This window comes from Zosterops lateralis, assembly GCF_965231275.1.
Source record: "Zosterops lateralis genome assembly, chromosome: 32".
NCBI classification, from domain to species: domain Eukaryota; kingdom Metazoa; phylum Chordata; class Aves; order Passeriformes; family Zosteropidae; genus Zosterops; species Zosterops lateralis.
The window spans coordinates 1,052,814-1,074,738 of record NC_139792.1 but is presented as its reverse complement, the minus strand read 5'-3'; the positions used below and the strand labels follow the sequence as shown (position 1 = coordinate 1,074,738).

Genomic DNA, 21,925 nt, shown 5'->3' with positions numbered 1-21,925 from the left:
CCTCATGGGTCCTGCTACAACACATCTTTCATAGTTCTATTTCTCCAGAATATCTGGTCTGTTTGCAAGGTCATCATTTGAAACTTGTTTCCAGTTCAGTTTCTCTCTCAACAAAGTCTGTCCTATCCCGTGGCTTTTCTAAATCAGAATATTTTATCTCAAGGTTTTCACAGAGATGCACAAGACTGTGTGAAGCTTCTGTCAGGACTTTGGGAATCCTCTACAAATCCATTTCCCACAGAGATGGACAGGCTGCTGTTCCTAAAATAGTTCTCCAAGGAGAGGGGAAGAGGTTCAGGCACAGGAGGATTGATCCCTCCTGGATAATGATGAATGAGTTGATTTTTGAGGTTGTCTGTCCCGGCCATAAGAGCCAGGCTATGGACTCTAAAAGTGGTTAAAATAAACCTGATTTCAAGCAGCAAAAAAAAAACAAACAACAAAACCTGGGGCTGAGTTTTAGGCTGCAGGATGCTCTGAAGGCTGGTGGCTTGTCAGTGTGCCCTGTGCCCTGCTGAGATTCATCTGTGGGGTTGTAATTTTGCAGATTAGATGCTAAAAAACCCTCAAAACCTGTCGGAGGAAACGTGGATTGAACAGTCAAACAAGTATTGCAAATTGAACATTCAAACAAATGTTGCAAACAAGATGCCAAGTCCTGTGCTGTGGCAGGAAACCCTGCAGGGCAATTTTCAGGAGTTACTCATTAAAATATTCTGATGAAGTGAGTGAAACTTCAGTTTTTAACGACAAGAAAGAGCGATTCCCAAGTGGTTTTACTCCACACAACTGGAAAGGAAAGTCAGAACAGAGGGAAGGTGCATCAGGCAGACAAATTCCACCAAAGCTCTAAAAGAGAACGTCAAAATCCTGGTACCGACACATCCCTTTCAAAGACAGGAACACGTTCTACCCTGCAAACACCAAAATATCCTGGAAACCCAAAGACCTCTGCAAACACCAAAACAACCTGGCAGCTCCAAAGCCCTCAGAGTTGTGCCACACTCACCCACGATGGACAGGATCACCACCACGAAGTCGAAGATGTTCCACCCGATGGTGAAGTAATAGTGGCGCAGGGCGAACATCTTCAGCACGCACTCGCAGGTGAAGAAGATGACGAACACGAAGTTGATCCAGTACAGGATGTCCTCCATCTGCTTGCTCTGGGTGTCCGTCTCCACCATCATGGTCACCATGTTGAGGCAGATGAGCATCATGATGACGATGTCGAAGGCTTGCTGCGTGACGAAGTCGAAGACGGCGCCTTGGATGCGGTTCTGTGGGACGGGAGAACCGAGTTGGAACCAAAATCACAAAATCACAGAAAAAAAACAAAACAAACCACACCACCAAAAACACACCAAAAAAAAAAAAACTACAACAAAAAAACCCCCAAAACTATAGAACTTTCTACCTGGTGATGACTACAGAGGAATAACAAGTCACAAATGTGTAACAGACAGTGGTGCAGTGATGTGGAGCCCAAAAAACTGATTTGGAGACAAATCTCCTCTGAAATCTATTCCACAGGTGTGGAGTTCCCTCTAATGTACTCACCAGAGGTCGGGGAATGGGTTTTTGAGGTTTCTTTGAGCCCAGTTTTTTCATGGCATTGTAGTACTTCTTCTGTTCCTCTGTCATGAAAATATCTTGACCTCCAAAGTAAAGGGGGGCAAAAAGGAAAACTTGGTTACAATCAGAAGGGAAAAGAATAAACCCCAGCTGAGGCAGGAGGAGACCTGCCAGGTGAGAGCTCAGTGGCAACAATTTCAGACAGGAATAACTTAAATAACTCACACCAGGGATAATTGATCTTTCTTTAAAAATTACTTTTTTTTTTTTTTTTTTTTCCTGGAAATGACCTGTTTTATTGCATTGCCTCTCTTCCCTCTGTGGTGAAGAGCTGTGGGGGGATTTACAGGAGCTGCATGATGCAAATCCTCAGCTTGACTTAAGAGGAAAAGAAATATATGAGAGAGAGGGAGAAGCAAGAAAATATCTTGCTTCCAGTCTATATTTTAGAGGCATTAAAAAAAGGCAAAAAAACCCCATAAAAAGGCATAAAAGAGCATTAAAAACAAAACAAAACAAAAACAAAACAAAACAAAACAAAACAAAAACAAAAAAAAAAAAAACAAAAAAAAAAAAAAAAAAAAAAAAAAACCAAAAAAAAAAAAAAAAAACAAAAAAAAAAAACCAAAAAAAAAAAAAAAAACCAAAAAAAAAAAGCACAAAAATGTAATCCAGGGAAAATAATTAATCTGGCTGTATTTTAAATCAAGCTTTGGGCTCCCTGCTGTGCTCAGCCATCCCTGTGATTCACCAAGAGACCCACAGCACTAAAAAAAAAAAAGGAGGTTTGTGCCCTAAAATGATTTTATTTTGCAGAAGCAAACAAGGATCACTTATCTTTTTCTTCTGTTGATTGAAGTTGTCGATGATGACACCAATGAACAGGTTCAGGGTGAAAAAGGAACCAAAGATGATGAAGATAACAAAATAGATGTACATGTAAATGTTGTCCTCGTACTTGGGTTGCTCTTCTTGCTGAAAGGGGAGAAAAGAAGAGCAAAAAATGTCATTTTAAAGACATCATAAAAATACGGGCAAAATGAGATTGGTTGTGGTCTCAAACTATTCCTTTTGAAGATGTAGGACCAAAAAATTCAAAACCTAAAAGAATATTTTTACTCTTTCTTGGCACAGTCCTACTTGTCTCAAACCTGCAGTCAGTGCAGGACAAGAAAATCCGCTTAAAAATGTAAATTTTATGTTTCATATCAAACCAAGAGAATAGAAAGGGGGGGAAAAATTGAAACTCATAATGTTTCCATGATTTCAGCAGGCAAAAACCAGAAAAATGTCTGAGGAATGATCTCCAACTCAGATATAATTCCCCAATTGGATTCACACTAATGCTCAACTTCCATACAGACATAAAATTTCTGGCTAATTCCTCCCCATCATTTATTCTAATTATTAAATCTATAATTTCACTGTATTTCTATTCCAGTTGGAGCAGAATAATCTAAAAAAAAAAAAAACAAAAAAAACCAGGAGAATTTGCCCTTTTTGGGATTTTCTTCAGCATCTTTAAACTCATCAGACCACCAAAGAAAAAAAATGAAATAATCACAGCATGAAAATAGGTGCTACCAACAACTTTTCATCTTGATTTTACCAAAGCAAAAGAGGAGACAGAAATGAGGGGAGGGGGATTTTTTTTCTGTTACCTTTCTGGAATCTACAGCTGCATACATGATGTCCATCCAGCCCTTGAATGTGGCCTGGAGAATAAACACAAGAGACAGAATTCACCCAAAAAAAAAAAAAAAAAATACAAGAACAAGCCTGAATTGTGCCAGCTCTGCCAAGGACTCCCTGGCACTCTTGACAGCCCTGTAAAATGAACTTAAAATGTTATTTAAACAGCATTATTTATTTATTTAGCTGTTTTAATTTCATGTAAATGACAGAAATCAGGCTCAAGTAGCCGAGCCACGGGAACCTGATGAGGTTCAACCAGGCCAAGGTTAAGTGGACAGACTTGGGGTCCCTTTAATGTGCTGGGGAGACCCAGAGATTAGGAAAGAGAAGGAAGATAAAAATGACAAATTCATTCCAAAATGGCAAATTCATTCCAGCCTCAACCCCAGTGGAATTTCAGAGAGAGGGGAATCACATAAAATGCACCAGGAGCATTTTTATATGGTGATGGTAGAAATCTGTGTGAACTGACAGTGGACAGAACATGGATTTTTTAGGCTCCAGGCAGTGCCTTGAAGCCTGGTGGGAAAACCAAGGATAAAACTCTCTCAGTCTGGCCTGGGAAATCATAATGAGGAACCCAAAAAAATATTTTAGATATTCTCCTCCTGGCATGTGGTGTTATTCCAACTTATTTACTGGTTGAGATGTTCACAAAAAGGTGGAGCCCTAAAGGACCAACCCAATTCACTGTACCCAAACACTGTATAAAATAATCTATATTTCAATAAACTTTGCTCTAAACCCTCTGAAGAAATCAGAGTTCTACGTGTCAAACAAATAGAAAAAAAAAAAAAACCCCAAAACTCACAACTTGCAGCAGTGCCAGGTATCCTGCCCCAACGTTGTCAAAGTTAATTTTCACGTTCTTCCACCGGATCTCCGTGGAGTTGGGCGGCATCAGAGCCTCGCAGTCTGTCTTGTTGTTAACAACATCTATCTCAAAGCGATGCTCAGCTGTTTCATTAAAGCAGTAATGATATTTCCCGGCAAACAGGTTAACCCCCATAATGCTGAAAATCAGCCAGAAGATAAGGCAGACCAACAAGACATTCATAATGGAAGGGATAGCGCCAACCAAGGCATTGACAACCACCTGTGTTGGAAGGGGTGGGAAAAAGTTTCAGTATAAAACACGAGGCAGGAGACAGCAAAGCATCAGTACAGCTGTTTTTTTGTTTTTTTTTTTTAGGGGGGGAATAGGGGGTCCAGGCCACTGAAAAGTTGGTTGTCCCACTGCAGAAATTTGGCAGTGAAGTTGTTTCCAAGTTTCAAATTCTGCTTCAGAGCCACCCAAGCTCTGTTTTTAAAATAAAAAACAGGCTATGTTTGTTGGATTTATGGAGTTTGGATTGTTTGTTCTTCAACTAAACAATTATTTGATGTGATTTTATTTATTATTCGATGTAATTTTAATTACAGAGAAAGGGGGGGCTCAGACTCTCTGTCATAACAGACTCCTGGATGGAATTTTCTCAGAGCCAAGTGTGAAGACACTTTTGCTCGTGGAATCAAGAATTTTTTTATTAGGCAGTGGCCCCCTGCAGCCATTCCCCACATCCAAACAAAGCTGTTTTCACTCCAGGGCCTGGTCCTGCTCCCACCAGGGGCCCCAGCAGTGGGGCCAGGACCAAGCCCAGCATCACTGTGGTCACACTAAAGCACTGAGTAACACACCAAGATCAAACTGTGTGGACTAAGCAAAGCCAGTCAAATGTTGTGCCAGGCAAGAGAGCTGAGCATGCAGCCTGGCCAGGCTCAAGAGGACAGAAAAGCCACATTCCTCCCTCCCTCCAAACGGCAGCAAACGTGGCAGGAAACAAGGATGGGTTTTTTGTGTTTGAGAGCTCAAAACTTCCTAATTTTAGCCTTTGACAAGTTTGGGAGCATCGTGTCCCCCTGAGCATCCCCCAATGTAAACACAGCACCCAAAATGTAAAGCTTTTAATAGGGGCAGGTCAGATATCAGGCTATTAAATCTTTTATTACGCTCTCCTAATTTAGATTCCTTTAATAGATGAACATCAACTGTGGTTACCCCTCTCTGCCTTAAGTTTTGAATTTGAAAGACAACTCAACCACAACGGGGGATTTGGGAGGTCTCAAGGGGTGGAAAAAAGAGCCACAGCTTGTCCTGGTCTCTTCTCTTCCCCAAAAAAAAAAATCCTGTCCTTGGAAGCCACCAACACACACATGGTGGTCACGGCAGCATTTGGAGTTCTGCTCTGCTGGAAGGTGTCCAAGAGGTGAGACTGGATGGGTTTTAAGGTCCTTCCCAAGGTGTGGAAAATGGATTTGTAAAGAATTCTCAAATTCTCACAGATCTCTATGCAAACTCTGAAATAAAACATGCTGACTTAGAAATGCCATGGGATAGGAAAGACTTTGTTGAGAGAGAAACTGAACTGGAAACAAGTTTCCAATGATGGCCTTGAGAATGTATTTGGGGAATAGAACAAAAAAAAAAAAAATTGGAGAAGTAGAACTATGAAAGGTGTGTTGTAGCAGGACCCACGAGGGGTAATTTTAGATGATTAACTTTAAGGCATTAACAGCATTGTGTGGCAAAAGCTGAAAGACCAAAAAAACGCTTATAATGGATTGGAATTAGGAAATAATTTGGTTTCTGATTGTGATGGTGTGAATTTTAACATCTGCACCATCTCACCCTTCACATGAGACTGAAAACTGAATAAAATCTTTTAAAACACCTCCCAGGAGCCTCATCTCTGGGTTAAAAAAAAAAAAAAGGGATAATTCCACACCAACCCAAACCAGTCTGAGATAAAGAAATGGAGGAAAATTGAAGACCACGGTGATCCAAGACAGTGAATTTTCCCTTCCAGCTGCTAAATGATGTCAGGAATTCATCAGTGCACCCAGGAAGGTGAGAGCCCCAGCAGGCTGCACATGGATCCCTCTGCTCCCATTCTACACATCCTCCTAGGAATACACTGAATTATTCCATAGCTACAGCACAAAACCAAAAAAATAAGAGTTAAAATCCTCCTGAAATATATCTATTTATGGTTTATTAAATCCACAGAGCTTTCCAAAACCCTCTGCTGGACATCAACACCACACCAGCAAGATTTTTTGGCTCACATCCTTCTAGGAATACACTGAATTAATCTATAACTACAGCACAAAACCAAAAAAAAAAAAAAAAAGGGGTTAAATCTTACTGAAATATATCCATTTATGGTTAATTAAATCCACACAGCTTTCAAAAAAAAGAAAAAAAAAGGAGTGAAAGGAGGAACGTGGCTTTTGTGTGCAGGCTGACAGGAACACATGCATCACTATCAAACTCCCTGACCGAGGTGAGAGCAGAGCAAGCTCCTGGAAATGCAGATTGCTATGGAGGAGAGAAAAGCAAAGAACTACAGTTTCAGTCTCCTTTGCAAAAGGCATTTCAGATCTCTCTGTCTCCAAGTCAAAACAAAGGAAAAAAAAAATAATTTGGGTTGAGCTACCTCACAGGGTGATAACTATCAGTTTTCTCCTGGTGAAAATCCCTCACTTTAAATGTGAGAATAAAAATAATTTCTGACTGTACATCAGCTTAAAAAGAGGTTTTATTTTCTCCAGGTTTAGTGCTGGGCCTGCTCTTGGTGCTCAAACTTCTGGGTGGGACCCAAACCCAGCCCAGCAAAAGCTCCACCTTTGTACCAAAAGGAGATTTTCCTTCCTCGGTGCCTCTGCTGTGGATTCAAGTCTAGAATTAAACCAATGACACAAAGAAATAACAGCAGGAAAAAAAGTCTTGGAGAAGAAACACCTCCTTTGGATTCAGAGCTCATATATTTTTATTACTTTTCTTATCTCATTGCTCCTCTGGGGTTGGATTTTGGGCTCAGGTTACAGCAAATCTGAAGATCCAGAGGATCCAGGTGAATTTTCCAGGAGGATCCACATGGGATTGCTCCACTCAGATCCTGAAGTAAAACTGTGATTGCTATTCCCTTCCCTCATTCTTTAAAATCCATGATTTTCTCTGTTGCATATCTCTGGTCATGAGCTAACTGAGATTTAGCACAAAATTTCACATTTTTTGTTCTGCCAGCACCTGAGAAATCCATTAATACAAAATACCATTTATTTCATTTTTTTACTACACAATTTATATATATATATATATTTTGCATGTTCTTAGGAGACTATATTTCAATCCCAAATGGAGAAAAATAATCATAAAAAAAAGCACCAAAATTACAGAAAATATTAGTGACAAAGCAGTGAGACACTGCAATAATTGAAATCCCCCCTCCAAGGGAGTGATGCCAGTGCCAATTCAAGGAAAGTTTGTTCAAGTTCAATGCTTTGCTTGTGCTTTGTTCTGGTTCCACAGTGACAGGACAGGGACCAAAAAAGCATGGAAAAAAAGGAAAGGGACAGAAAGGAAAAGCTTCACTACCAGACAAGGCTGCCAGTCACCACCAGACTGGACTGAGAACAACAAGGTGCAACAAGAGGAATGAAACCAAAGTTTTCAAAGAGCTGAGCTGCGCCCCCCCAAGTCCCTTCCTGGTTATTTTTCCCTTGGTTTTCTGGTTTTTCTCCTGGTTTACTTTTTAAATTAACATTTGCTGTTTTCCCCCTGGTTACTTTTTTTAAATTAAAATTTGCTGTTTTCCCCCCCTGGTTACTTTTTTTTTTTTTTGAAAACCCTCTGAGAATCTTTCAATCCAATTCCACCAACATCCAACACTTGGAGACCCCTAAAGGTGGTTCCAATTCTGCTTCTTTTGCACCTGGTGATTCTCCCCTAAGACAAAAAAAAATATATAAATTAAAAAACCAACCAAACCAAAAAAAAAAAAAATATATATCAAAAAGTTCCAGCTGAGAAGCCCCTCGGATGCTCGAGGTCAAAACAAAGCCAGGCCAAATGAGAACAGCCAAGTGTCGACTACGAATGGCAGGTGGTTTGGGCCATTAATTAATGTAAATGAGGCAGCTTTTAATGCATCTCCCTTTATTAGAGGGTGCACAGCAAAGGGTGAGGGGGGTTACATCCACGATAGAGGTGATCAAGTCAGCAGCTGCATCATGATTCTAAAGTTTGGAATTCTCTTTCCACCAAGTTTTGATCAGTTCTAGCATGCTTTTATTAAAAATAAACCGCTCGACGGGCATGCAGAAGGATCAGCTGCTAATGGCAGTTCTTACCCTCATCCCCTCAAATCGGGACAACGCTCTTAAAGGCCTCAAGGCTCTTAGTGTCCTAAGGGATTTTATGGCACCTAGTTCCGAGTAGCCCAGGGCATTAGCTATAAGGCTGACTAAAGAGACCTACACAGAAAATAGAAAACAAATAGAAAGAAAAAAAGCAGAGAGAAAAAAAGAAAAAAAAAAAAAACAACACAAAAAAGAAGAAAAAAAAAAAAAACAACAAAGGAAGGAAAACGAAAAAGAAAAAAAACAACAAAATAAAATAAAATAAATGGAAAAAAAATAAAAAAAAAAAAAAAAAAGAAAAAAAAGGTTCCAGACTGTTAGATTGGATCCCCTAACCCTGATTGCCCAGCCCAGGAGCCACCTGGGCCGCCCCAAATACCGAAGCCATGACACCAGCTGCCTACTTCACTTGACTGAACCGACCTGGAAGGAAATAATGCGGTTGAGAAAAGAACAGAGGGGAGAGAGAGAAAAGAGAAAGAGAGATCAGTGAGAAAAAAGAAAAGAGAGAGGGAAGAGGAAGAGAGAGGCAGAGACACACACGGAGAGGGGGCTGTTTGGAAGGAAGAGCCCAAACGATGACAAAAACCTTACCCTCGCCCTTTTACCGGCTGCAGGGATCCCGGCGGCGCCCATGAAATTTAAGCCAGACAAATGTTAAAGGTACCTATGAGAAAGAATACAGATAAATACACACACTGCACCCACCACCTGGGCCAAGAGCTCTCCCACATCACTCTGGAAAATCCTGAGCCTCGTTTCTGGCTCTTCCTGCCTGACCAGCCAAGGATGGGGCTTTGGTTTTGTTTTTTTTTTTGTTTGTTTGTTTTTCCTGTCTGTTGCACAAAAATCATCTTTATTTTCTGCTCCAAAGGTGATGCTTGGCACTGATCCTGTTTTTACAGCTGCTCAGATCCCTGTGCTGAGCTACAGCAGCTTTTGATCCGTTTTCCAACGTTTTTCCAACCACAAAGACGACCTGTGGAGGAGCCTGGAGTCAGGTTTTGGCTCTAAACCTGAATTATCAGATATCCTCAAACCCACCAAGTCCCAGACACGACTTGGCCACAGACACGCCACAGCAGCTGCCACTATTCTCATTTTTTCCCCCTCCATCAGACAGGTAAAAAAGAGATGTGAATCCTTTTTAAGAAAACAAAAAAAAAGATTTCCATAAACAGCAACGAACAAAAAACTCCTCCTGGAACAGGTGAATTCTCAGAATAGGATATTTCCTATAAATCATTCTTTCACAGGAGAGATATAATAATAATAATAATAATAATAATAATAATAATAATAATAATGTGGAATTAATTATAAGGGTGATTGTTATTCCACATGGATTTCAGGGAAATATCAGATCTGGATCTGAAATGCAAAAATGTGGAAAAATTGAGATTTCATCTTATTTGGGCACGTGGCTCATGTTTTTTACCTCTTCATATAGAAAGTGGCCCTGCCCACAGCAGGGACCTGAAATTAGATGATTTTAAGGTTCCTTCCAACTCAAACCATTCCACAATTCCGTGGTGTCTTCCTCAAAAATAAGTGCTTTGGTTTTCCCCGTCTGATTTTTAAAATTCCACGAATTTGAACCACGCCAGGGGCTGTCCCAAAGGTCCCAACAAAGATCCCAGGGCTGTCCCAAAGGTCCCAAAATCAGCTCAGTAACCCCAAGGCTGAGCCCTGTATGTTAAAATCCTAAATATAAACATAATTAAATATAAAAATCCGATGGATTTGGAGATGTGGTCTATTTACCCTGTAAATACAACACTGGAAGTGCCCCATCCTTGGAAATTGATCCCTGGAAGTGTCCAAGGCCAGGCTGGACAGGGTTTGGAGCAGCCTGGGGTAGTGAAAAGTTGAATTTAAGGTCCCTTTTCCAGCCCAAACCATCCCAAAGAACAAAAAATTCTCATTTTTACAACTTCTTCCCCTCGGGATAACATCCTACTCCCGAGCAGGACACTCAAGACCATGACAGAAAAGGCTGTTGGAGATGATTTTTTGGTTTTTTTAGGGATCTTTGAGGATCATTCCCCTGAGGACATTCCAAGAGAAGACACAGCAGGCAGCGAGGTCAGGCACAAAGGGAATCCCAGATTGACTGGAAAAGCAGAATCCTTCATTATTACCCAGTAAAAGTCTTCACAAACACACCCAGGAAGCTTTGGGGATGAGGGGGATTGGACAATGCTATAGCAAACCTGCAAAATAACATCCAAGAGGGTGGTTAGGATGCAAAAAGCCTCATTTCCCTGCTGCCCTGGCTCACTCCAGCCCCTTTTTTCCACAACACGCCACGAAATTCGGGTTAAAAAGATGTGGGTTCAACAGATACAGGACACAAAGCAGTGCTGAGGGATATTTTGGCATCTTAAAGTCACATTTCAGATTTTTTTTTTAATTATTATTATTTTTTATTTTTTTTTTTAATTTTGTGTGTGTTTTTTTTTTGTTTGTTTGTTTTTTTTTTGGGGTTTTATTGAGTTATTTTGGGGTTTTTTTTGTCAAGGGGAAAACGTGCAACTCTTCTGTCTGTGATGCCAAGGGAAACCAGGAATTCCAAATCCTTCTGCACTTGTTCCCTCATTGCTCCTTTCCTGATCTTTACTCCACTCCCAGATCCACGAGAAGGAAATTAAACTTGTATCACATCTGTCTTTAAACTGCATTTAAAACAACTGGAATGAAACTCCTATTTTATCTTCAGGCAGCCAGAGAGATCCAAAGTTACTGTCAGAAAATAAAATTTATAACGTGGAGGTTGTGTCCAAGGAAAGGTGCTGAGGGGATCAGAGAGGATTTTAAAACAACAACAACAAAAAAATTCAAATTTCAATTTTTTTCCTACAGGAAACACAGAGTTTGAGTCACTTCTGCCCCTGAATTCCAAGCATAGTTCCTTCCACCTACTCAGGAATATTTCCAGAGTGATAACGGTGCTGAACAGCAACTGAATCATTCACAGAGTGTTCCAAGGGAGAAGCCTGGAAAAACTTGGAATTTTTTTTAACATCCTTGCTCTTGGGGCAGTCACTAGAGCCACTGAATCCCAGATGGGTGTGATGAAACACTTAAAAAAGAATCCAAGCCCTTGGGATTCTGAATTCCCTGCTTCTGGAATTTCCTATTGGATTACACAATTTTCTACCACTTTGGACAGCAGAAATTCTATTTGTTTTTAATTCTCTTGCTGTTCTTCCGAGTCAAATTTGTTGCTAAAACTTCTCCCTGTTGTCTTTTCTTTTTTTTTTCTTCTAATTCTACAATTTATCCTTCTTTTTATTTTATTTTATTTTATTTTCTCAGATTTATCCTCCCTGCCAAGATGTTCTGCAGGGTGGAGCTGCCCCTCACTCCATGCTCTGAGTTTTTTTTTTAATCTGATCCTGCTTTTTTTTTCCTTTTTTTTTTTTTTTTTTTTTTTTTGAATAGCTTTTCTTTTGAGCAAAATGAGCTTTCCAAGGCCTGGGATTGTCACAAACCCAGAACAGACCTCGTGGGGTGGTGGGATGGGGAGGATTTTTGCTGCCTCATCAACCCCCTCATCATTAATAATAATGCAAGAAAACCATCACAGAGAACGTAATAAACTCCTCAAAATATCACCAAGGGATGCCACACATCTGCCACACCTTTCCCACTGGTAACAGGACAGATCTCCTAGAAAATTCTTATTTTTTCAGCAGAGCAGAAGAGTCAAAGCCTGGAAATTCCTCCTTGGTCCCTGCAGGGCAAAAAAATCCCACAAGCTGCAACAGCAAAAACCCGAAAGGTTTTATCCATCTTTGATTTGGGAACTCACAGATTTATCTGGGATTGTTAAATCTTATAGTCTGGTTAAAGAGATGTGAGGAAGAGCATTTTTTTTTTTTTTCAAGCACATTTTTTTTTTTCCAAGTAGAAATAAGGAGGAGAGGATACATACAGCCACGATGAGGAAATCCAGCCAGCACCAGGCGTTGGTGAAGAACTTGACAAATCCATAGGCACACCACTTCAGCAGCATCTCCAGGATGAAAATGTAGGTGAACACCTTGTCTGCGTATTCCAGGATGGTCCTGATGGTTTTCCTCTGCTCGATGTAAATGTCCTCAAAAGCCTGGGAAATATAACCGGGTATTTGTGTCATTGTGTGGAGTTTATTCCCCCAGTTATTCCAGGAGCTTCAAATGGTACTGAGGTGTGGTCAATATATAGTTATAGATAAGTTAAATATTTATTTTTTATATATATATAATTTTTATATGGGATTTATTCTCCAGTTATTCCAGGAGCTTCAAATGATACTGAGATGTGGTCAATATATAGTTATACATAAGTTAAATATTTATTTTATACATATATATATATATATATATATATATATATGTATGTGTGTATGTGTATGTATATGTATGTATATATATATATATATATATATAAAAAAATACATAAAATTCATATTTGGGATTTATTCCCCAGTTATTCCAGGAGCTTCAAATGATACTGAGGTGTGGTCAATATATAGTTATACATAAGTTAAATATTTTTTTTATATATATATATATATATATATGTGTATGTATGTATATGTATATGTATGTGTATATATATGTGTGTATATATATATATATATAAAAATACATAAAATTGATATATGGGATTTATTCCCCAGTTATTCCAGGAGCTTCAAATGATACTGAGGTGAGGTCAATATACAGTTATAGATAAGTTAAATATTTATTTTATATATATATATAATTTATATATGGGATTTATTCCCCAGTTATTCCAGGAGCTTCAAATGATACTGAGGTGAGGTCAATATACAGTAATAGATAAGTTAAATATTTATTTTATATATATAATTTTTAAAAATTATTTTTTTAAAAAATTATATATATATTTATATATGGAATTTATTTCCTAGTTATTCCATGAGCTTCAAATGATACTGAGGCGAGGTCAATATACAGTTATAGGTAAGTTGAATATATATATATATATTTATATAAATATTTTTACATAAAATATATAAATTAAACATAGAAAATCAATTCTGTTTCAGTCACGGGTTGGACCTGATGGTGTTGGAGGGCTTTTGGAATTTTGTGATTCTGTGAAATCAGACATAGAACAGGCTGACTTTTCCCCAGATCCTCACATTTCTACTCAAACTAGGATCAAAACCCAGGTTTGAAGGCTTTGTTCTTAATTTAAACTAAACTAAAAACATTAATTAAAGCTTATTTTACAGTACCACGAAGGAGTTGTGCTCTTTTCCAGATAGGAATTCCCAAAGTTTGCCTTTTTTTTTTCCCCAAAATTTCCTGCACACAATTAAATTTCCTTGAGCCCAAGACCTCTGGACCACACACATTTTACTCACCAGAGCACCACTGCTCAGCAGGATCATAAAGATGATAAAAGTCTCAAACCAATTGTGCTCCACAATCAGGAAACAAGTTTTCCTCAAGGTCCACCACGATTTTCCCAGCCCCTCCTCAATATTGACCTGACAACACTTGCAGCGCTGCATACAACCTGCAACAGGGACAGGGCACACTTCACTCAGGGGAAAAAACAGGATTTCAGGTGAAAAAAAATTAAATTCTCACTGTCTAGAAGCAGTTTGGATGTCACCAATAAGAACCAAGCTGAGTAAATTTTAATGTGAGTTTAAATTTTTGTATTATTGAGGGTTTTAGGGGGTTTTTTTGCCCCTTTTGTGCCTGTAACCAGAATTAACATAAATTTGGGAACAGATCAGCTCGTTCTATTTGGTGAGGTCCGTGCCCTTGAGGAGACAAATGGAAAACTTGCTGATAAAATAACCTTGAACCATTTAAAGCATCTTTGCCATGGGAATTCCTATAACAGATCAGCTCCAGGAAGACATCGAGGCCAGTCACAGGAAAGGAAAAATACTTCAGCTTCTAAGCACTTCAGGCATCATCAGCACAAAAAAATCAGCTTGTTCTGCTACAGGTCATCTCTAATTCTTTAGAAATTAGAAATTCTTATTTCTAATTCTTTAGAGATTTAGAAATTCCCCCCTGTGAGGGTGTCCAGAGAAGCTGTGGCTGCCCCTGGATCCCTGGAAATGTCCAAGGTGAGGTTGGACAAGGCTTGGAGTGACCTGGGACAGTTGGAGATGACCCTGCCCGTGGCAGGGGGTAAATTTGGATGAGTTTTAAGGTCCCTTCCCAACACAAATTATTGAATGATGCTGTGATTGGCACCCCAGCAGTGGCAGCTGCATCTCTGAGAGCTTCATTGTGCAAATTCCTCTGATTTTAGTGCACCAGCATCCAAGAAAAACCTTGAGCTAAGCCAAGAGCCAGCCCTGATCCAGGCAGACCTAACCCTGAGGTGAGCTCAGAGCAGAGAGGCCCCCAGAACATCCCCAAAAATCTCTTTTTTCAGTCCTTTCTCACCTTCTGTGAAACAGGCATCGGGGTCCAGGTACTCCTCAGGTGCCTCCACAGGGACTTCCTCCACTTCAGGTTTTATATCAATGGTGCTGCCCTCAGAGGAGCTGGTCTCGTCCAGTTTCTGCAACACAAAACCCCCAATCCAATCAATAATCAATTCCCAATAAGCTTGACCACGACTCAGCCATTTATTCAGCACGTTTATTGTCATCAAAGTCGTTATTTCAGTTTAATCATTGAGATCCTGACCCAGCTTATGCCTCATGTTAACAGGGCAGAGAGGATGAAATATTTATTGTTATTATTATTTATTATAAAATGTGTCCATGGAAGGGGTTGGAACCAGATGATCTTTAAGGTTCCTTTCAAATCAGGCCATTCTATGATTATATATATATAATTATGTATTTTATTTTATATATTTTATATATATTATATATATAATATATATAATATTATTATATATTTGTTTTATATATTATATATATTATATATAATATTGTATATATTATATTAAATATATACTATATATTAATATAGTATAACATAATATAATATAATATAAATTAAATATTATCTATATATAATATTTGTGGCTTTCTTTAGCGCTCCTTAGCACAAGAAATTTCTGCTTCAAGTGCAAAGACAACATCACCAACACAAACATAAGTTTAGTGCTGGAACTGCACAGTTCTCCCTGCCAAGAGGTTTCCAGACACTCACAGGGGAATTAAAACAACTTGAATGAATTTTCAGCACTCCACCCTGTCACTTTTAACTTCTCCCAGAGTTGGGATTAAATGGGTGAGATGGTGTTTCTTGTTGGGACTCAGATGTTTATTATGATATAATAATAAATGATATATAATATTATCTATATTATAATATTATATAAAATATCTGTATTATTATTATAGAATAATATATAGGTAGGATTAAAGTAAAGAAAGTAAAAATTAGAAAAAAAAAGCCTTATTTTTCTACGCTCTTTGCCATCTGAAATATTTGGGAGCCTTTCTTTTGTGTCCCATTAGTTAATTAATGGGATTAAAAAGTGTCATTCCTATTCACTGATCACATTAAGTCTATATCACAACACCCTATAAAAAGTAGGATTAAAGTAAAGAAGTAAAATTAAAGTAGAAGTAAAATTAAAGTAGAAGTAAAGTAAAGAAAGTAAAAATTAGAAAATAAAGCCTTCTTTTTCTATACTCTTTGCCTTCTGAAATATTTTGGAGCCCTTTTTGTGCCCTACAGCCCCATCCTTCACCTCTTTGCTGCCGTCGGGGTCCGTGTCGCTGCTGAAATCCTCCGTGTTGAGGTTCTCAAAGTCCGACTCACCCACGGCGATGGGGACACGCACGGTGAGGTTGGGGTTGTTGATGAAGGACATGTGGTCCTCGTCGATGATGTACTTCTCCACGCTGCTCCCGATGCCGCTGGTGGTGCCGTTGCCGTTCTTCAGGAAGTCGATGTCCCTGTTGATGTCGGCCCCGGTGTGGTTGGCGATGCAGTTCACCTTCTTGTCGTACAGCTCGTCCAAGGGTTTCACCTCGTCTGCTTCCCTCTGCTTGAAGTGAGCCTGCATGAACTCCCGCACCTTGGCCTTGGTCCAGGCGATGCCCTTCTTGATGCGGATCACCGAGATCTGCAGGTTGTTCATCTCCCCGTCGTCGTCCGTGGCCGCCAGGTTGTCCGCGCTGAAGGAGCTCAGCAGCAAGGCCAGGAACAGGTTCAGCACCTGGAAGGGAAGAGGTGATGCTGGGCTGACACACAAAGAGAGGGTTTTGGGTGTTTCCCAAAGCTACTCGGCACCTGAGCCCTGCTGATGCTGCAGAGTTGTCTCCAAAACCAGCCCTGGTGTCTCACAAACTCATCCAGGTGCTCAAGGTTAAAGGTATGAGGCCCTGATGCTGCAGAGCTGTCCCCAAAACCAGCTCTGGGCTCCCACAAACTCATTCAGGTGCTCAAGGTTCAATGTATGAGACCCTGATGCTGCAGAGCTGTCTCCAAAATCAGCTCTGCTGTCCCACAAACTCATCCAAGCTGCACAAGGTTCAAGGTATGAGGCCCTGATGCTGCAAAAAGTTCCCTGAACAGGGTCCCTGGTGCAGCACGAGGCTCTGAGGAGTCCCAGGGGTCCAGTGCAGGTTCAGGGGTCCCTGGATTGAGCCCCTTGCAGATGTCAGAGAGGGATTTAATCCCCAAGGGATTTAAATTCAGCCTGATTTAATCTCATCTCTGCCTCATAGAAAATGGGGAAAATCTTGGCATTTTGAGTGATCACTCCCAGCTCTATTTCCTCACCCACATTTAGTGACCATCCCCAAGACTTATTTTATCAAAACCCTTTGGCCAAGACAGGACCTCTCAGAAAGAGCTCACAACAACTTTGAAGAATGGCCACTGTTCATGTGTCTTCATTCTTGCTGACATTTTCCACCCCAGACTTTCCTTCGTTTAAGGAAAAATTTAAATTTTAAAATTTCAAATTTAAGGCCAGAAAGGAGAGGCATCATGATGTGGGTCCAACCTCCCACACTGCAGGGCCGTGCAGTTTCACAGCCCTTTCCTGCACACAGCAGCTGCACCTCATGACTGAGCCAGTGGGCAGGTTTTTTAGAAGAAATCTCCATCCTCATTTTAACCCTTCAGGACCTTCTCTTGTGCACCAAATTATTTCATTTTCTGCCAGTTAAAACGGCAGGTTTTGCTTCTTTTCCCCTCAGCTCAGGTGCAGGTTTGTCCCCTTTGACTGAAGCTTTTATTGCAAAATGCTTTTAATTATGGGTGACTGAGGTTCTCATGGAGCAAAGGATGTCTTGAACGTTGTACAACCAAAATTTGTGGGACTATCAAAGGCCAAGAGGAATCTCCACAGAGCAGGAACAGAAACTCACAAAACCATCACTCCCTCAATCCTGGGGTCTCCCCCGAGTCCTACCCCAACCCCAAGAGGCAAAAACCAAGAAAGCCCATCAGGTAACCATTTACTGACCACTAAATTTCCGATGACCATGACCATCATGAAGACAATCAAGCACATGGCCTGTCCCGCCACTTCCATACAATCCCACATGGTCTCAATCCACTCCCCACACAACACACGGAAGACAATAAGGAAGGAGTGGAAGAAATCGTGCATGTGCCAGCGGGGTAGCTCACACTCCGGATTGATCTTGCAGACACACTCCTTGTAGCTTTTGCCAAAGAGCTGCATCCCCACCACGGCGAAGATGAACACGATGATGGCCAGCACCAAGGTCAAATTCCCCAAGGCACCCACTGAGTTACCAATGATTTTTATCAGCATGTTCAGAGTGGGCCAGGACTTGGCCAGTTTGAAGACTCTCAGCTACAAAAAAAAAGAAACCAGAACAAAACAGATGAACCTTGAACAAAGAGAAAAATAAATCTCGTTCCTTTGTTCCTAAACAACAACCACCATCTTGTATTTTACATAAAGTTCATGCTTCTGCTACTGAGGTTACAGGGAGCAGAGAATGCTCAACCTTTCTGGAAATTTGAGCTGGAGTATTTTGTACTTATTCCCCACATGCTGATCTCCCTTTCCCAAAGGAAAAGTCACCCTTCCCTGCCCAAATGCAACAAGCTGCTGCTCAGATCTCGTAAAGAGCAGACATGAAGAAAGAAAAGGCCATAAAAAATGGCACCACTCCATCTCTGTCCTCCCCAAAGCCAGACAAAAGGGGGTCTTCCCTTGTCCTGTGGGAAAAATTACTTCCCTTTCCCTAAGTGGGAAAAATTCCTTATGTGAGAGGAACAGCTGGAGCTGTGTCAGGGGAGGGAAAGGCTTGATATCAGGAAAAGGTTTTTCCCCTGGCTGGGCACTGAAAAGGCTCCCCAGGGAATGGTCACCAGGGTTGCCAGAGCTCAAAGGATTTTTGGACAATGCTCTGAGGCACAGGGTGGGATTGTTGGGGTGTCTGTGCAGGGCCACGAGCTGCACTGGATGCTCCCTGTGGCTCCCTTCCAATTTAGGATATTCGTGATTCTGTGATTCTAAGCTCTGTAGTAGCTCCACGATAACAAAACCACTGAAAAAGAGCTGGAAGATGGAATACCAATCGGAAAGATCGCAGCACGGAAAGTCCTTCCACATCTGCCAGACTCAGCTCCATTAAACTGAGGGAGACAATAAACCCATCAAAGATGTTCCAGCCCTCTTGAAAATAATAGTATGGATCCATTGCAATGAGCTTCAGGAACATTTCTGCCGTGAAAATCCCAGTGAAAACCTGGAGTGGGGAGGAGAGACAGACAAAGAACAAGAAAAGGGTTATTTTTGGCTTCTTTTCTGATCTGCAGGCAAAGTCTTGATAACGAAACTGATTCTAAATCCAAGCCCACATCAACAAGGCAGGGATCCCAGCAGGAGCAGGTCTGTGGGGAGGATTTAGCACAGCTCTCTTACCAGATTTCCTACAGAGAGGACGTGCTCAAACTCAGGGGTCATGGGGTGGTGCTCCATGGCCATGAACAGCGTGTTCAGCACGATGCAGATGGTGATGGCCAAGTCCACAAAAGGATCCATGACAATTAAGTTCACGATCTCCTTCAGCTTCATCCAGTATGGGTGGCACTCCCAGATGAGGAAGGTGTTGGCAAATTTGTACCAGCAAGGGGGACATTTCCTCTGGGACTCTTCCAGCTCTGCAGGAACAAAATGAAACAGAGGTCAGGCTTCACCTCTGAGGATGAAGGATCACAGAACTGTCAACTTTGTGAAAATGGCCACGGAGGTGACACGAGAGAAGAGCTGGGTCAAGTCTGTGGGCAGGCTGGACATCAGGAAGAAATTCTTCATGCAAAGGGTGGTCAGGCTTTGGAAGGGGCTGCCCAGGGAGGTTTGGAATCCCCATCCCCTGGAGGTGTCCAAGGAATGTCCAAGGATGTGGCACTGAGTGCTCTGGGCTGGGTGACACCACGGGGATTGGCCACAGGTTAGATCAAATGACCTGGGAGCTCTTTTCCAACCTCAAGGATTCTTGGATTTCATTATTTTATTACTGAGATTCATGACTTCTCCTTTGTCCCTACACAACACCTGCACCAGGTCACCACAACTGCAGTTCTGTGCTCCAGCCCCACCAGGATAATTCAATGCAAATTATTCCAAATGAGGGGCTATATTTAACTCGGAACTGATCAAGGTAAAACAGTTAAAACCAAAGTTACAGATTTCCAAACTGCCTTTGGTGCCAGTTTTTAAATAACTGAGATGAATTCTGTGCTGAGCACAGACACGCTCTAAAAGAGGAAAGAGATGACATAATGCTGCGAAGGATTTTCAACAGGAATAACCTGATTAAGAGTAACTACATCCATTTACAGAAATCAAACACAGAAATGCTGGGTCTATTTTTTAATTTTTTTTTTTTTTTTTTTTACACTGGCTTATCTCAAGTGCTTAGGGGGAAAAAAAAAAACAAACCACAAATGAGGAGTTGCCCACATTTATTGACTTGCTGGTTCCAGTCAGTCCATGCAGCTGTGCACCCTCACCTTTTATTTTTTTATGGGAAGGGAAAAGACCACTGTGCTCACCTTCCCATTGGTTCCCTGGTTGCTTAGTATTTAGTTGCCTTGGAATTTCTGAAGTTAAAAAGAGGCCCATGGCACTGGAGCCCGTAGGCGTTTGCGCAGGAGGGGAGCGGCAGCAAAACCCTGCTCTGTTTCTAAGTATATTTCAGTTTTCATACAATTTTATTGCAGGAGACAGCAGGAATTTGAGATCACCAACCGCATGTGGCTGCTGTTCACGAATTCTTGCTGGCTCCTGCATAACATATTGGGAAATCTCATCTCCATGTGCTGTCCATTCCAGAGTTCCCACCAGCCCCTTTCTCTTCTGACAGCTGTCACATTGCAGCTCCAATCCTCCTCTCCCACAAACTGGAGCAAAGGAAAGTCTCTCCAGTGCTGGGGAGATGACAGAAGGCAGAACATCCATACCTGACACTGCCTAACTCCTCTGATCTCTACACTGCATTCTTTTTATTGTGAAGTTACAGCTCTTTGCTGCCTGCACCTCCACCTCTGTGCAACTCAGGGTGCAAAACCCAAATAAAGTCTAATAAATATTTCTTTATTGATAAAGATCTAAAAGAATCAGATTTAGGTAAACCCATGCGTGAAGACTGGATGTGGCACTTGGTGCCATGGTTTAGTTGAGGTTAGGGCTGGGTTGGACTTGATAATCCTTGATAATCTCTTCCAACCTAATGATTCTGATTCTGCTCTAAAGCTGGGGGAGCTGAATTCCACTAGCCCAGGTTGCTCCAAGCCTTGCCCAACCTGTCCCTGGACACTTCTAGGAATGAGGCAACTTCTCTGGGCAACCCCACTCTCAGAGGGAAGAATTTCTTCCCAACATCCCATCCAACTCTGGCAGTGAGAAGCCATTCCCTGTGTCCTGTGCCTCCAGCCCTTTGTCCAAGGTCTGTCCCCAGTTGTCTTGGAGCCCCTTTAGGCCCTGGAAAGCCAAAATCACACCTTTTAAGGATTTTTTAATCCCCGAATCACACCTACCCTCAACAAGGGTGTTGGTCAAGCCAGTCATGACACTGTTGGTCCGATCCTTCCTTCCATAGGATGCATTCACCTGGTCCATTGAGACCAAAAGGGACCCACCAGGCTTCTTCCTGATTTCAATTTCCGTGGTGCCCTGAAAAATTCAGATGATGATTAATACAGGCTTGAGTCTTTTCTCTTTCCCAGAAATGCAGCACTTAGTCTGCATTTCCATATTCTGTGTATCCCTCTGTCCTCCCCACCTTCCTGCAATATATAAATGGTCAAACCAAAACTCAACTCCTTTTTTTCTGCAGCCTTAGACAAATTACAGACTGTATTTTAGAGAACATTTCCAATTACATACAATGTAATTTATTTTCTGTACTAGAACCAAACAGACTCTTTCATCAGCAGCTTTACGACCTGTTGGTCAGAGTGAGAACTCCTCACCAGCCTCACCTGAGCCACACGAACGAATAAGGTTTAAAATTTGACAGTATTGATATTTATTT

At 41.1% G+C, this 21,925-nt stretch overlaps 1 protein-coding gene across 1 annotated transcript in view; it reads right to left on the bottom strand.

The window, feature by feature from the left end:
* The window catches only part of SCN8A (sodium voltage-gated channel alpha subunit 8), a gene marked incomplete at its 5' end in the record, with an annotated part of 49,064 nt that overhangs the window by 3,822 nt on the left and 23,317 nt on the right, over window positions 1-21,925 (bottom strand). Inside the window, 14 exons of the mRNA XM_083880939.1 lie at window positions 1,010-1,280; window positions 1,561-1,658; window positions 2,409-2,550; window positions 3,237-3,290; window positions 4,082-4,366; window positions 8,443-8,565; window positions 12,389-12,562; window positions 13,832-13,986; window positions 14,880-14,997; window positions 16,147-16,617; window positions 17,875-18,231; window positions 18,962-19,135; window positions 19,312-19,550; window positions 21,429-21,564. Coding sequence (XP_083737065.1) covers window positions 1,010-1,280; window positions 1,561-1,658; window positions 2,409-2,550; window positions 3,237-3,290; window positions 4,082-4,366; window positions 8,443-8,565; window positions 12,389-12,562; window positions 13,832-13,986; window positions 14,880-14,997; window positions 16,147-16,617; window positions 17,875-18,231; window positions 18,962-19,135; window positions 19,312-19,550; window positions 21,429-21,564 — 2,797 coding nt within the window. The remainder of the gene's footprint in view (window positions 1-1,009; window positions 1,281-1,560; window positions 1,659-2,408; window positions 2,551-3,236; window positions 3,291-4,081; window positions 4,367-8,442; window positions 8,566-12,388; window positions 12,563-13,831; window positions 13,987-14,879; window positions 14,998-16,146; window positions 16,618-17,874; window positions 18,232-18,961; window positions 19,136-19,311; window positions 19,551-21,428; window positions 21,565-21,925) is intronic.